This window comes from Bombus bifarius, unplaced genomic scaffold (genome assembly GCF_011952205.1).
Source record: "Bombus bifarius isolate JDL3187 unplaced genomic scaffold, Bbif_JDL3187 scf7180000008358, whole genome shotgun sequence".
Lineage (NCBI taxonomy): Eukaryota > Metazoa > Arthropoda > Insecta > Hymenoptera > Apidae > Bombus > Bombus bifarius.
This window is the reverse complement of record NW_022884611.1, coordinates 307600-324208: the sequence shown is the minus strand read 5'-3', so window position 1 is coordinate 324208 and position 16609 is coordinate 307600. Positions and strand designations below refer to the sequence as shown.

The 16609-nt window shown below is 28.0% G+C and overlaps 1 protein-coding gene and 1 long non-coding RNA gene across 3 annotated transcripts; one reads left to right on the top strand and one right to left on the bottom strand.

The window, feature by feature from the left end:
* The first annotated feature begins 699 nt into the window (after positions 1 to 699).
* Positions 700 to 2128, top strand: LOC117212681. The gene is made up of 2 exons (XR_004488511.1): positions 700 to 1636; positions 1965 to 2128. It is a non-coding gene; the product is annotated as an uncharacterized LOC117212681 (long non-coding RNA).
* Positions 2129 to 2515: 387 nt separating this feature from the next.
* On the bottom strand, positions 2516 to 14947 carry LOC117212680. Of its 2 annotated transcripts, none has more exons than XM_033457632.1 (10): positions 14833 to 14947; positions 10291 to 10405; positions 9555 to 9928; positions 9008 to 9209; positions 8034 to 8182; positions 6893 to 7252; positions 5360 to 5514; positions 3715 to 3998; positions 3193 to 3449; positions 2516 to 2895 (listed from the first exon to the last, which is right to left on the bottom strand). In XM_033457632.1, exons 2-10 carry the CDS (start codon positions 10376 to 10378, stop codon positions 2722 to 2724), a joined length of 2043 nt encoding a protein of 680 aa, XP_033313523.1. In that variant the 5' UTR covers positions 10379 to 10405; positions 14833 to 14947; the 3' UTR covers positions 2516 to 2721. The 2 variants fall into 2 exon arrangements, with proteins under 2 accessions (XP_033313523.1, XP_033313522.1); XM_033457631.1 differs by lacking the exon at positions 14833 to 14947 and adding an exon at positions 12329 to 12430.
* Between the last annotated feature and the right edge of the window lie 1662 nt (positions 14948 to 16609).

The window sequence follows — 16609 nt, the reverse complement described above, 5'->3', positions numbered from 1 at the left end:
AATATAGAATAAAAATTTTTCGTTTGAGGCTTTGGTTTCGAGAAAATCGACTTTGAATTTTCGCTCAATACGCGTGCGGTGCGTTATAACGGATCTCACTGTAGATCGTTGTCTCGATGGAAAAATTAAAAAAAAAAATTTTTTTTCTATATTTTCGACTTCTTTTTTCGCGTAGAATCACACCCTTTTCGCTTGTACCACTAATTACCAACCACCCTGTATGTATTAAACTACCAATGTGTTACAATGTCTCTTATCATAATTTCAGTCGTTTATTGTTAAACTGTTTTACGTATTTGATTGGTATTAATTCTTTGCATTCCAGAATCGAGAGGCAACAATAGCTGGTTTTACGTTTTCTTGTAGGCAAAGCAACGGTTCGATATCAAACGTTTTGTTTTGTAACTAAGACCGAAGGAAAGAATGATAGGTTGCAGCTTGTAGTTTGTAGCTGTTATAAGTACCAGATAGGTTATATTGTACCTTGTACTAGTAGTCACTGTTTTGTATATAAAGAGAAAACACTCTGAAATAAATAGTCGTTTCTTTTAGATTTCATAGTACAGCATTGTTCTATGAATATTATTACTATTATTATTATAATATTGTATTTTAAATTATTATAATTATTATGCTAATCATTCAATGATTTTCAAATATGTTCTCAGGATCATGATTTTGGCCAACTTTTTCCTATACATATAACTACTGCTCGGCTTTAGTTTTCGAGATAAGGATTGTTATATGCTCTTTGACGTGAGTTAGATATGGCTTAGGTTTAGGTTAGATTTATCTATGGACTCCCATTGGAGTAATTAAACATATAGGTACAATGCCATCGGTTCCAATATTCAAGGATATTGATTAACAAATGATATCGGTCGGATTTTTTCTTCCAATACATTTACCTAAGATAGGTTTACCCAAATTTTTTGGATACTTCATTTGATGACAGTCTCAAAAAGAAGATGGAAGCATGAGAACTTGTTTGTAGGAAAGAGTTGAGTTGTTATTTGAAATACATAAACTCAAAATTTTTGCTCTATTTTGTGCCGGGTGAGAATATCTCTGTAGTTGTGAAATACAAAGAGGTAGTTTCTTTTATTACCTAGAACCCAGAGGAGCCAATCAAATGGAAAATAAGAAATAAAAATAATAATAGGCACTGAAACAGGACACATTTGCAGTATTGTGGTACTTTGATAATAGTCTTTTGTCAACAGAACAATTGATAAGAATTGATCTTCCAGTGTCAACTAGAATTTCTTTACTCTTGTATAAAACGCTATTGGATAAAGCCCCAGTTTCTCAAGGACACCGTATGTTAATTGACTATTATACAAGCTGTTCTTTGGCCAAAAATTTATACAAGATGAAGTGTTATCTAACCAAACAAATTCAAAGAAAATATTCAAACAAATAGAAAAAGATTGCCATAAAAGATAAAATAGAATGAAACATATATAGTAGCATGTTAACATTTAGCCAACCGCGCGCGCCATAGCGAGCTATTTCCCTCGGATAAGCTAACCTATACGCTGTCCACCGCGCATTTTTGCAAATATCAAGGACTGATATTCACTAGTTAAAAACAAAGAGGTGTAAAAATTATTTAAGTGGTTAATTATATTTTGCGGTAATAATTTTATTTAACGATTTCATATATTGTTTATACGAAACATCAAATTAAAAGTATATATTAAAAGTGTAAAAAATATAGGTAAAATTAAAAACATTAAAAATGACTAAAGATAAATAACACGACTTGAACGTGAAATAAAAAATTCATAATGCATTTTAATATTTTTTTATAGTGTGAAATCATTCGATTATAACTTTATTTAGTCATAACTAATAGTGTAATATTTTAATTAATTTTAACACCACTAAATTGGTGTATTTTATTATATACTGTACTTTATAAAAGCAGAAAAAATGACGCAATTAATTGGGAACAATTCCAGGCAAACGATAACTAATAATAACAGCAACAAAAGAGAAAATGCATTGCTAAAGTCAAAAAGGGAGATCTTCCCATTGGGTCACCCAGCGATGTTCTTCACAGAGGGGAGATCTCCCCATTCGGTTGGCTAAGTGTTAAGGAAATAATACTTTGATCCTGGTTTTGGAAAATAAGCAGATTACAGTAATGTTGGCAAATTGGGACAATGGTGGAACTAGTTCTGTCAAAAGGATACTATGGAATGATACTAAAATTATTGTAGAAAAATCTAATATTCTATATTACATAAAATTTATGGATGGTGTTGATTAAGCAGACCAATGCAGTTTAACATATTCCTTTATGAGAAAAACTCTTGAGTGGTGGTATAAGTTATTTTTTGAAAGATTAGAAATATCTATTATCCTGTATAGAAATTCATACATATTATATAATTTGTAAAAAAGCAAAGAAATGAATGTCCACTTAGTCATTCGAAATATATTAAGTTACTAGTAAATCAATTTAGAGGTGATTCTGATGACAGGATTGTAATGTATTAATTCAAACAGCTATAGAATTAATCTTTTATTTTTTTCCTAAAGCTATTACCCAATATATAAGATTAACAGTAATTTGTAAAGTAGAATAAAATGTAATTGTAAATTCTTATGCTAAGATACTTCCCAAGGATAACAATTTTATTAATAATTATTATATAATACAAAAAGATAAAGAGTATTAAATATTAAGGAAAAAAAATATTAGTCAATAAATTTTTAATGTGGAGGTAGATATTGATTATCTGTAACCAAAGTGCTCTTCCTATAATCACTTGACGCTGAATTTTCATTGTTTGCATCATATTTGATATTTATTTTGTTTCCATCAACTGCAGAGTTGGATATGATTTTCTTTACCCATGCTACATCTAATGAAGCAAACACAGCAACCTAAAATATAAAGCAGAGAATTTGTATTTATCTATTTCTGATTTTAAAATTTATTAATTTTAGAAATAAATAAAATATATTAAGATTGATTTATTAATTTAATATAAAAGTAGCATACGATATTCGAATATTGATTGATTCCTATAACTAATATGAGTAATTGTATCGACAAACACAAAAATACAAAAACAGTATTCGAAACATCTTTTTCTATTTCTTTATTATTGTAATTAATAACATTAATGTAGATATAAATAGTAATATCTCCAGTAATATATGATAATATCATTATCTTACTTGATTTGATGGATAGCATCCTGTATCTTGACTATAAATTCCACTTAATTCATAAGCACCATGCTCATTTTGACAAGCAAGAGGTCCCCCAACATCTGTGTCACAAATATTATCTTTTTCTTCTTTGGGTGCAGCACAGATAGTCCCATTTGTAACATTAATTCCAAGATTTGTGCTTAGTAATAACACATCTTTGCAACGTTCTCTGGATAGTATGTTCATGCTAATTGCATGCATGATTGCACCAGCGTAATGTGCTAAAACAGAAATATTTATGTATTTAATCATTTAATTTGGTTTAAGTTCCGGATTATCTTGATTCTCAAAAATAAATACAATCATAATAACATGTATACAGTAACATATATACAAAAATAATAAAATTTTTATGTTAGACTGTACTCGCAAACAGAATCGGAATTATGAAAGAAGTAACATTATTATGATAAACAATATTTAACTTTTTATTTACGTGTAAATTATTTATTTAAATATAATAGACGATATTCCTCGCTTAGTTACCTTGAAGAATGGACTTTCCCCAACCAGTGGCAATGCACAATTTATTATTTTGCAGTAAATGCTTTGAATCAGGCAGACATATGGGACTTATATGACGATCGAAAGTAATGGGATTTTCGAGATGCAACATTGCGAGGTCGTATTCTCCAGGTTTTCCTTCATAATAAGGATGTATACTTATGGATGATACATTGATGATTTGGAAAGGCAATGGTTCCTCATGTTTTAATTCGTACCCCAATTTCCATTCTCCCAATTTTATCAAAATATCTTCCGGCAGCAGACTTGAATAATAATGTAAAATATTTTGATGAAGAAAATAAAATGATAACAGTTTATTCTAAGCTAATTACATATATCTTACAAACGGTAATATTAAAATTAAATAATCAAATGCAAAAAATAATAGGATTATAATAATAAGCTTATAATATAATAATAATAAGCTTAATAAATATAATTACTATAAAAAGTAAATTTCACTTGCAGCAGAAAGCGCGATATCCATGTACCACGAAAGAGGTCATCATTTGTAATAGAAAAAATACTTTTTATTTAATAAAAGTATATTGTAATATTCGGTCATGTTTTTGATAATAGTTCTAGAAATGTATCTGAATTTTAAATGCCCGTAAGTATCTTAGGTTGCATCATTTGCATATGTTATATTCTAAGAGACTTTAATAAGAAGTTGCGTACACCTTTCCAAATATGGTGACTATGCTATATTCTTCGCTTAAATTTTGTGGGTGGATCATTCGGAAATTTTGTTACGAAATTTAAAAAAATTTTGGAGATAAAATATTTTCATGATTCATAAAATCTGCATTTTATTGAATAATGCATACACCTTCTTTTTTTTCGATGACTTTTTACTGTTTATTGAGTAGCTTCACGAATCCGTTTTCGGAAAATTTTTTGTCCTTTTCTACTATTAATACTTTAGGCCTATAGAAGTTTATATAATATAATAATATAATATATTATATAATAAAATATTATATAATATATAATACATTATATATAATAATATATAATATTATTATATTATTATTATTATTACTTAGTCCGTGCCTTTCGGTTTTACATCTCGTTTACCTATTACGCTTTTTACATTCTATCAGTCTTATGGCGTTATCACCTTATTACCTCCTCCCTTATATCTATCTATACTTTTTTCCTTGTCTATCTCTCCTTTCCTTATATATCTACCTCCTCTCTTATCCACTCTATATAATATTATTATATTATATACCTATATAACAGTATCTATTCGTTGTACCGTTTCTAATGTGCAATTTGTAAGTTATGATGAAGTTAACCTGTGTTTAATTGAGATATTGTTCTGTAAGAGCAAATTCTCGCTAAATTATCGAAAATAGAAAATAAATTGAGATTTTTTGACAGATTTCATTTTTATCAATAAATTTGAGTTCAAATTCAAGTAAAACGAATATACATATATATTTATTAGTTTATGAAAATATTTTTTTTTATTTCTTCTATTTTCCATGTGAACAAAATTTTTAAGTGAAACTGAAACTTCTGGGCAAAATAATACAAGAAAAATATATGAATATTTCCAGGCATATTTTGATCTGTGTAATTAATTATTATTGCCTGTTTTTATATTTAGTATGCTTACCCGTAGATGCAATTAGCTGCTGTTAATACATCTTGATTTCCAATTAGAACACCAGAACAGAGAATTTTCCGTTCCTTTAAATGTAAAACCATCGCTTGCCATGGAATTTCTGCAAAAACTGTTTTGGAGTCCGTTTCTTGTGATTGTTTTAATACCTGACAACAGAGAACAATCCTTTTAAAACATTTTTTATTTACTCATATTCAGAACGTTAATTGTTTCATATTGTTGCATATTTCAATTTCTTATGTTAATAAATAGCGTACTTGTAATATGTTAAATGGTTTTATTGACATCCTAATTTTTTTCGAACGTTTTATTACATCGATTATTGTCTGTATTGTCGTAATTTACATTCTTTTAAAAGATACGACTTGATTAATATGTGTAAATATTGAAGCATTATAATTACAGTCAAATGCGATATAATAAAATTGAGATGTTCGTTGAAAATAAAGTGAAGCATATTTCGAAAAAACAATTAACATTTTTTGACTCTTTCACATATCACACGTACTACACGTGTTTGAATTTCATGACTTTAATGTAGTATGCATAGATGCATATGTACTTGTACATTTACAAAAGAGTTCGCATAGAAATGAGAAAATTTCTTCTTTTATTTCATTTCATTTTCACAGGAAATTGAAATAGGAATACATCCTACATATACTGCTTTCACATTTTATGGCATATGCTTATAAAAGTATTTGCTTTTAAAAGTAAAATGCTAATAAAAGTATTCTACATTGTGATAATTTATGTAGATATTACAATTCAATGATAATTCAATAAAAATATTTTGTAATGTACAAAATAGATTTTCGTTCATAGCAAAATTAGAAGAGACAAGGGGGCGGCTTGATAATTATAAAAATAAAAATGTATGGTTTTTATGTGCGATGCATTATTTTGTCGAAGGTGGAAATACATTGAAAACACAAAAATATACAAACTACTGCTAATTGTTTACAAGAACAAGCTGAATGTGTACTTATAAAAATATTTGTAATTTTGTATGTATGTGTACACTTAGTCACTTGACATTTAAATGACGCCATCTAGCTCATAAATCTTATTAATTTGTGTTTCAAAATGAAATTTCGAATTTTACTGTGGTGAACAGTCTTCCCGTAAGAAATTCGGTAAGAAAAGCTTTTGATAAGAAATTCTGTGAGTTTAGCATAGCTTGTTTCTGACACGTACTGCACTGCCCTTCCATGATAACGTCGTAACGTTATTGTATATTTAATTATATGTATATGTATAAAATTATATGCAGTTATTGTTTCTATTTAATAATAATAATAGTAAGAATAATAGTTTATATAGTTAGTAATAGTTTATTTTTTCAGTCCTCCGGGCATGAAAAGGGACTCGGTTTACATTGTTACTACAATTTTTTTTTATTTTTATATTATATAAATTTCGGCTGTTTGATTTTTTAGTCGGTTTTGATAATTTCGTAATAAAAATTGGCACAAAGGAAATAGAATTCGTCGCATTTACTGACACTTATTTAAAGATACTTACCTTATTTCTAATACCACATCTTGATCTTGTTTTTGGCGTGTTAAAACCACTCCTGTCATCTATGCCCGTATTTGGAGGAACTAAAAATACTTTTTTCGTAGAAATATCGGAATTTTCTGGTATTAACACGGGCTCAACTTCTTTGGAATACTCTACATTGCGATTGATTGCAGGTATTTTAGTAGTTTTTGCAGGTATATTGGGTAATTTTACTTTTACAATATTCATAAACGTTGGAAATCCTTGTTCGTCAAATCCACCGGAGTAATTTGCCGGAAGATTCCCTGTTGGCCAAGGATCTACGTAGTTTGGATCCCGACAACATTTGCCAATTATTCCATTATCAGGATTTTTGCAACTCTATGAACAAGTATAACAACGTTTCTTGTAAGCTGAGTTTCGAAAATTCAATAAATATATTTATCTTCAAATATTCTGTGCCTAAATTAAAAACTTAAAGATTTATTCATTTATATTTAGTAAAGATTATTTCTTTAGTAAATCTTTTACTTGTATTTTCAATGTTCTTATATCCAAATGAGCACTGTTTATTTATATTATAATACAACTATTACGATATTGCTACATATTTTTACCTTCGAAAATAATTTTAAAATCAGTATAAATTTTATACTACATCGGCGTCCTATTTACTGAAATATAATAGCAGTACATATGTACCGCTATGTTGCATGTATAATTTTAAAACAATGCGTCTATCGGTACATTTCAATTTTAAATATATTTACAGATATATTTCGACAAGAGAATTTTTATGCAAAATTTATATTTATATATGTTGTATTACATTTCTCTATTTGATATTTAATCTTTTTCTATAACTCCTTGAAGTCATGAAAGTACGATTGTATCTGCAAAGGTGCCCTTGGTCTATCGATATATGTTGTCAATATGTTCAAGGTTCTGAACTAAAAAAATCAACATGTATTATCAATACAATATTGTCAATATTTATTGACAAGTTGTATTTTCGTTGAAAACCTTGAAATATTGACAATATTATTTATCGCCTGAGGGCACCCTAAGACTGGACGTTGTGAACTCTACATTTTGAATATTTGTTACTTTTATTCGCGGTATTTTTAATCGGTAATTTTTACTCACGGTAATTTTTACTCACACTCATTGGCACACGTCGAAGAAGTTGCTTTTCCGACAGAATAACAGGCTCTGGACTGATCATTCCGTCCATAGTGCAGAACTTCTCTTCAACACATATAAGCGCTGCTGCACATCCAAGCTGTACATGGGTCGGAATTGCAAAAGCGCCTAAATATTTTGATATTTCAATGAATAATGTTATTAAATTGTTGTCGCAATAAGATATTCCCTAGCAATATTATGTTATCTCATGCATTGCGTTACAACTAATATTAATGATACCAATTATTTTATTTAGCAACCAGAAAATTAAGAAATTGAATAATTTATACGATTTGCTAAAATAGGTATTCTTTAGTTGCATAACATTTAGAAAACTATGAATATAGAATAAGCTATAACATGTTACGAGTTGTTTTCTCGAGAAATATGGATAGCGACAATCCTAGTTTGAGCATTTTAGTATATCAACTATATCGACAGAATTTCGAAATAGAAATGGAACGCATCAAGGTTGATGGTTTTTTAGTTAGAAATCTCTTTTAAGATGTATCCGATGCTGTTCAGCAATGCCGTTATAAGCACGTTATTTTTAACGTTTATTATTGTACTAGATATAAAATTTGTTATTTTCTCGAATTTCTTAGTTACGCAGGACAGCAAATATTTTCTAAACGAATAGTGGATTGTGCTATAATAATCTCACAATATATCTTTTTTAAATTACTGTAAAAAGTAATTTGCTGTTGGAACGAAAATAAGATAATTTTTCGTTTTATCTTCGTTAATTAAAACCTAATTTGTAAAATTCTATATCGTGTACATATGTGAATGTGGTATTGTGCATATGTGTATGCGGTATTGTGCATATGTGTACATGTATGTTTGTTGTATATGCTGTAGCCACTTTCAAGCTTAAAATTACATATAAGCTGTTATTGCATATTATCGTTATCAATTGTGTATAATAAATGGAAAGTTAAATTAATATACTTTGCATAGAAGATCCAAAAATATTTGGCTCATTCCTTTCTTTAGTTACTGCGACCTGGTTATAGTTTATAGATGATTGCTCAGTTTGATAGTTTATATTATTAGAATTATCTTTTACATTTTTGCTAGAGGTTTTCAATTTCCTTTCAAATTCTTTTGTAATCGTGCAACAAACTTGATCATGTACCCTGCATTGTTGAGTCTATTAAGAGAAATGTTAAGAAAACAACATCTGTTAATGATTGATGCAGGTAAAATCTAAAATCTGTTACGAAAAATATCGTTGTACAATTTTTTAAAAGCTTTCGATGGACTGAAATTAAATTTCTCATATTTTTGAAGCAATAAGAAAACGATCTATCGCGTTATTATTAAAACTAAGATTACGGAGTAACGTTTAAAAAAGAAACAGGAACATTTGTACCCCAACTTTTTCTACTGGATTAATGAAAGCATTGTAATTAAAATAAGAATTATAAATTCTTTCAATGAACTGCATCATACTATAGCTAGTGGTACTATTTTGGAAAAGTACGAATAAGTTTACCTTGATGGATGAAGAGTAAGTAGTACTTTTACTCGAGTGAATATAACCATTTACACAATCTTTTTTGTTAACGCAAATTCTATTCAATCCAATACAGCTAATTATAAAATCAGCGTCCTGTTCCGCGAATTTTAAACCATCGGAAGCAAAATGACCTCGATAAGCTTGGTTTTGGTTGGTGTCTTGTTTAGGATTTTCAAATATCATCTTTTGCCGAGAATTTTGAAATATTACACCATCTTGCTCTGGTTGAAATATTACTTCTTGTTGTTCAGGTGTTTGAAATATCACATGTTGTTGTTCAGGAGGTTGAAATATTACTTCTGGTTGTTCGGGAATTTGAAATATGGATTTTTGTTCAGAATTTTGATATGCTATGCAAATAAAAAGACGATTGATAACAACAACAATACAAAACTCAACTTTCATCTGATATAAAAATTTGCATTGAGTAAAAGTGATTTAACACGAGAAAAGACGAGATTTCTCTGTAAACTGAAAGAAATACCAAAACAATTGGCCAAAAGAAATACTCAAGAAAGTCATGTTTTTAGTATTTCATATTAATAAATTTAATAAATCATTATTGATCGATGCGACAATTTCTAAAGTAATATTTTTGTTTTGAATAAATAAATGCGTATAAATATAGGAAAGAAAGCATATCTGCTATCGAGAAATCTTCTTAATAGTTTGCATAGAACTACATAAATATTAAAATATCAAATGTACAGACCTGTGTAAGGAGTTTTGGTTTGAGGCGAGTAAGGCAATCCATTTGTTGAAAAAATAATAGCAATAAATATTAATGACCTGACAAGCATCTTTCTTTGTGTTTCTCCTATGTATGTCTGTAAAGATTATAAAACGAGCGATGTAAGAGGGCAAAAAATTGTAATCTTCAGTCAAGATGCTTTAACATTATAAAAGACAAGACAGAGTTAGAATTAATTACATATAAGATACATAAACATGATGACAAAAAAAAATAAATAAATGCAATAAGATAAAAGAGGTAATAAGAAAATTGAAAGTAAATATAAAATACTGACACGTTCCATGACTAAATACGAAGAAAATGTTGTATATGTATAAGGATGCTGACGTTTGGGCAAAGTGGTGAAAAGCATTAATTTTAATTTATGGAAAAAGGAAGACCCATCACCCGGAAATAGCTGATCCAGGCCACATCGTCTCGATCGAAAGAGAAAGGAATACACACATACAGAGATTCTTGATTTTTACTTTTCTAATGTCCTACATTCCAAGAATGATATTTTGGAGCTCACGTCATTCTTTCGTCGACCTCGAGAGTGTTTCACTTTGTCTCTCTATCTCCCTTTCTCCCTTCCTCGTAGTTATTTCTTCGTCTATTTTATTAGCAATTACTATTTATAGATACTATTTTAGAAAATTTTATAATCTTTTCGATGAACAAACAAATACAAATAAATTAAACTATCTCTTTAATTTGATGGAATTTGTTTTCCATGGATGATGGGGAGTTTCGTTAATATCCTTTTCGGATATTTGCAAGTATGTTGTAACATAACTTATGTACATAAATATGAATAATTTACAAGAAACTAAATAAATTTCAATTTCCAAAAGTTTTCTTTGTTTAAAATTATATTGAAAAGCTAATTTCCTCGCTAGTTTATAATCTATTAACGTGTATCAAGCATGTAGTTATTTTTATAAAAATGTAGTTATTTAAAAATTATCACAAAAATTAAAAACTCGATTCCTACAACTACAGCCGGTGTAACCAAAAGATTTAAATGTCACGGACGTTCAAAGTTTTCATCTAAGATTCATAATGTAAGACTCATATGTATGTATCATTTTTTTAACAAGTTAATAGTAATTATTACAACCAAATATATCAACATAGAATACCTTCATTTTATGCACATTCATTGCTGATTATAAATTTATATTTTTTAGTTTTACCTTATATTTAATAATCATTTACGAAGATAAAATTCAGAAAAATATACACGTGTTTCTTTGTTCATCCTGAAATTCCCGTATGTGTATTAAAAATAAACAATTTTCTTATAAAATAATTCTGATTAAAAAGAATGTATATTAGTATTTTGAATAAATAAAATATTGTATATTAAACGACGATAATATTCTTTAAATGAACAATGTAACAAAAGATTTGTTGGTAATTTATATGTTCGTTGAGACTTGTTGTTAAATCTGTATAACATATCTGTCAAAATAAATTACAGAAGATGACGATAAATAACTTTCATTTTGCCAAAGGATGAAGAAAAAATGATACTTATATAAACAATACACTAAAAAATTGTAATGTATAAAACGCGATGATATATTTGTTGACGTTGATATTTCTGTGAAACACAGATAAGCAAATTACACAAAGTAACGATGAAGAATTACAAAAAATTAATGAAAAATTAATATAACAAGGAAAGGTACTAACCACAAAATACGAAATAGCATAAAAGAAAGGAAAATAATTATTTTTAAATGGAAAACAGATAAATCTTATTTTCAATGTAATAATTAAGGTATTTTAGATATTTCACAATTTAGAATTTATGTTATTTGTACGGAATATTACTATAAAAAATTGACTATTTTTTTAAATTTTATAAACCAATAAATTTTGCAAATAACTTTGGTAAAAGTTTGAATATTAGTTTAATAGCCAAATTTTTATAATTCTATATTTTTATTGATTTATATAAATAAAATTGAAAATTCAAAAGTAGATCAAGATTAGAAACAATGGCACCTACTTATTTGGTAGATCCGTATGTGATGAGTACGATTCACTAAATGGAATTTACTTTTCCACGTGATACCTAAAAGAAAGTTAATAAAACTGGCGCTGCTTTAGTATTCGTTCTTCTTTTATATCGATTCGCCAATCTTCAATATCTCCCTACCATCCCAATCGCAATTGCAACCTTGTGCCCACCTTCTTTGAACTATCTTCTTCGAAAATTTCCTTACAATTGACAAAATAGTATTTTCTTCATTCACTTAGAAACTAAATATTTATGCGCTTACTTTTTTTAGTCAAAAACCTGAATTTTTTCTGTAATTCACGAAGAGATAATGTAATTTTTAGAAGATTGCGCAAAGTATATAATATTCGAATGAAACGGCTACTGCTTTTCGTTAACGTACATGTGTACAATAAAATAAGTAAATAATACGTTAATAAGTATAATACGTAAAATAAGTTAATAAATATATTAGTTACATAATTTTATGATGATAGAAACATCATGATTTCTAACAAATATAGCTATTATAATTATTTATTTTATTTATTTATTTTTACACAGTCCTGTCCTTTCGGATTTGGACGATTCTCCGATTTTACATTAAGTACGTTATATTCTTAAAAAAAATTACATATTTCTTTCATGTTAACAATTTGTAGCCGTACTAATTTCACAAAATTTAAATTTTTACTAGATCTTATATGTATATTTATTCGTCATAAACATATTAAGTTAGTTAAGAATAACTATTTTGTCAATTTTAAACATTATTCTCTATTATTACCAAGAATTTTAAATGTTGACTCATCTCGGTGCACATTTTTCAAACTATCGTCTGTTATATGTAAATATATCCGTTATACATATATATACATATATATGTACATATATATGTATATATATGTATATGCATATACATATATATACCTATGTGTCGTATAGTCGAACGTTTCTTGGCATTGACTTTTAAAATAAGTGACTTTTTACGAAGTCCATCCTCCGCAATCTTTTGCTTGATTTTTCTTATCTCTATACATATACAGGGTGTTCGAAAATGATATGTCACGATCATCGTAACGTTATTTTACACCTCTGGATAGATGATGTTCTGCAAAACAGTAGTCGCAAAATTGACCATGATCTCGAGGTTCAAGGACAATTCTTTTGTTTACTGCATCATAGTCTGCTCATTATGAAGATAAAAAATTGCAGAAGAACCATGGGTCGTACCTTAAACGCTCTTTCAAAAATAAAATGTTAAAGTTTCATTAGTTTCCGAATTTACTTCACTTCAAATGTGTTTACCTACATTTTGCAGCCCGAGGCAGTATCTATTGTCGCGCATACTTAGATACTCTAAATCCATCGTTATACCCCATATAACTCATGTGTTCCTTTCTTTCTTTTTCCTTTTTTTTCCTTTTTACTATTTCAGCAGCCTCACTCGCATTTCTACTTTCCAGCCAAGTTCTTCCCAAGATTGACTGGCAAGGTCAAGGTCAATTTTACGGCTACTTTTTTTACAGATCTTCAGCAATCCAGAGATGTAGGATAACGCTATAATGATCGAGACAAATCATCTTTGAACACCCTGTACATACCTACAAGCTAAACTCTTCTATTACCTTCTCGATTGTTGAATAAATCTTTCTCACTTGAAAAAAAAAACTAAATTTAATGTACAGTTTTGTTACTTGCCGTTCTATAATATCTTCCTACTTTGCTTGAAAAATATTTAAAAAAATGAATAATGGCACAAATATTAACATTCTATAACTTTAAATACGTGATGTAACATCCAAATTTCTATATTATGTATCAAAATTTAGAAAATATTGCATTAAATATTATAAGTAACTTATTTTTTATACTTTTGAATGTTATTTTATTAAAATTAACATTATATCGTTACTTTATAAAAGTATTATTGAAAGAAATGCTATTTTTCAAATTTTTTAATATTTAAATTAACATACATATGTATATATAATTATGTATATATATGTACATATAATACGATATTCAACAGTTTTTTCGTATAACAGTTGTTCTCATGTAAGATAACTTCACGTTACAAAAGACAAATCATATTAATATGCAGGAAGATGATCATGATCTTGAAATAACATCCTAAACAAGCTTAGAGAGACTTTGCCAGATGCGTGTTCTGATATCATATAAATCCTTTTTAATCATTATTTCTTACTTTCAGTGGAAATAATTTAAATGTTCAACTTAACTGTATATTTTATCATATCATTATCATGTCTGATATAAATGTTAGGTATCTTCTGTTTCCTGACTGTAGAATAAATAATTTTTCATTTTTTATATTCTATATAACAACATCATTTCTTGTAATTATTGTATGTTAAATAATGTAAAAATTATCTATGTTATGAAATTTTAAGAATGCAACTCGGGAAAGTAAGAAATCTATATGAAAGACTACGTAACGGCAGCCGATAAGAGATGAGATGAAAACAGAAGATTCAGAAAGTTTCCGTTACCTGTTTCTAATTATTTTGAAGCCTCATGTCCGTCTAGGTATCAACCACCCTTTTCTCACTAAAATGCGCTAAGGGCTCATGGAAAATGGTACGTAACCTAGAGCCTAGTCAGACAAGCTTTCGTTTAATGTACTGTAACATCAAAGTGTATATGAATGCATATGTAATCACAAAAGTTAAATATGTCGAATTTTACGTCCGTGCAACTTAAACGACGCGACGGTCAAGAAACGCTATGACATCTATCAATTAGTCTGCAATATTTTATTATTCGTTTAGTATACAATAATAAAAAGTACAAAAACAAATAATCTTCATTCTTCGATCTATATGTATTGACGTTTTAATATAATTATTAAACTTGAAATATTGTATAAAATCTTTTTCCTTTAGGAAACCTAAAGTTTGTTATTGCTCACATTAACTTTAGATTGTTGACATTAACTTGAGAAGATAAAAATCAGAATGTACACGTATCATCACAGCATAATCATTTTTGATTACTGATCGACTTGATGTTTGGTTACTATAGTATAACTATTTTTGTCATAAATTGGCATTTAATATAAATTAACACTGTTCTAATCGTAAGTCAAAAACTAATACTTCAGAAGTATATAGTTTTAGTTTGTAAAAAATATAAGAATTATAGTAATTATTATAGTAATAAATTGTCGAAAACGTAAATTTACGATAAAAATTTAGAAATTATTAAATTCGGTTGTGTTATAATGGAAAAAGTATTTTTCACGACAAAGATTGTTAACTTTCGACTAACTTTGTCAAGGGCATGTCACCTTGTACATTTTTGGTCGTACCAGCTTCTCTGATCTGAAAAAACAAAATATCTTGAGATTACTTTTGATTAGACGATCAGATGAGACGAAGAATATCTATCAATGACAGAATGAATAGGATATTTAAAGTTCTTCACCTTTATATTAACAATAAATCTTTCTGTATTATATATATATAACTATGTAACTAATATATATAGTTAAACTTCGGGGTAAGATAAAATTTATATAAAATTTGCATTCGAATGTTAGCTTATGGGGCTAAATCTGGTGAATGATCTTTAAATATGTTATTTTAAATATGTCAAAACAAGAATATAAATAATTCGAAATAGAATTTTTTAAATTACGAGAGGTAGAGAGAGGAGATATTCCACTCTCAAGCTATATCAAGATACAAAGATTACCCTTATTCGACACTTTATTAAATCTTTGATTGATATGACATGAGATGACTAATCAGTTGGTAAGAATTACCGGTATATTTAACTTAAATAAAATCTCCTTCCCATCAGTTGGCAATACTTTATCGCAAGAGATATTTTTTCTGTACTTCTACTTTTAAAACGGAGGAGTGCTGTTCATTTATTTTTCCTAACTTAAGATTTCCAGTATCTCCCCTTCAGCATCTCCTTCCCATTTTTTCTCTCCTTTCCTTGTTTTTGTTTAATTTAATTTCTTCTTCCAGTTCATTAGATTTATATTAATACCTTGTACGTTGCTTTTTCGTTTATTTTGATAATGATTCTATTTTCTTTCTTTTCAGTGTTATCATATAGTTCGGTATGAGTATTGTTTAGTATTGTACTCTGCACCAGAAAGTTTTTGCAAATCTTCCTTCCTATATTACAGATTAATATTAATTAATATTAATCTATCTTTTTACAAAAAGCCATTAATTACTTATTACCATATATGACACTGCTAAGGGGAGATTTTAGGCTTAGATTTTCAAGCGTGGCATGTACACACAATCATCT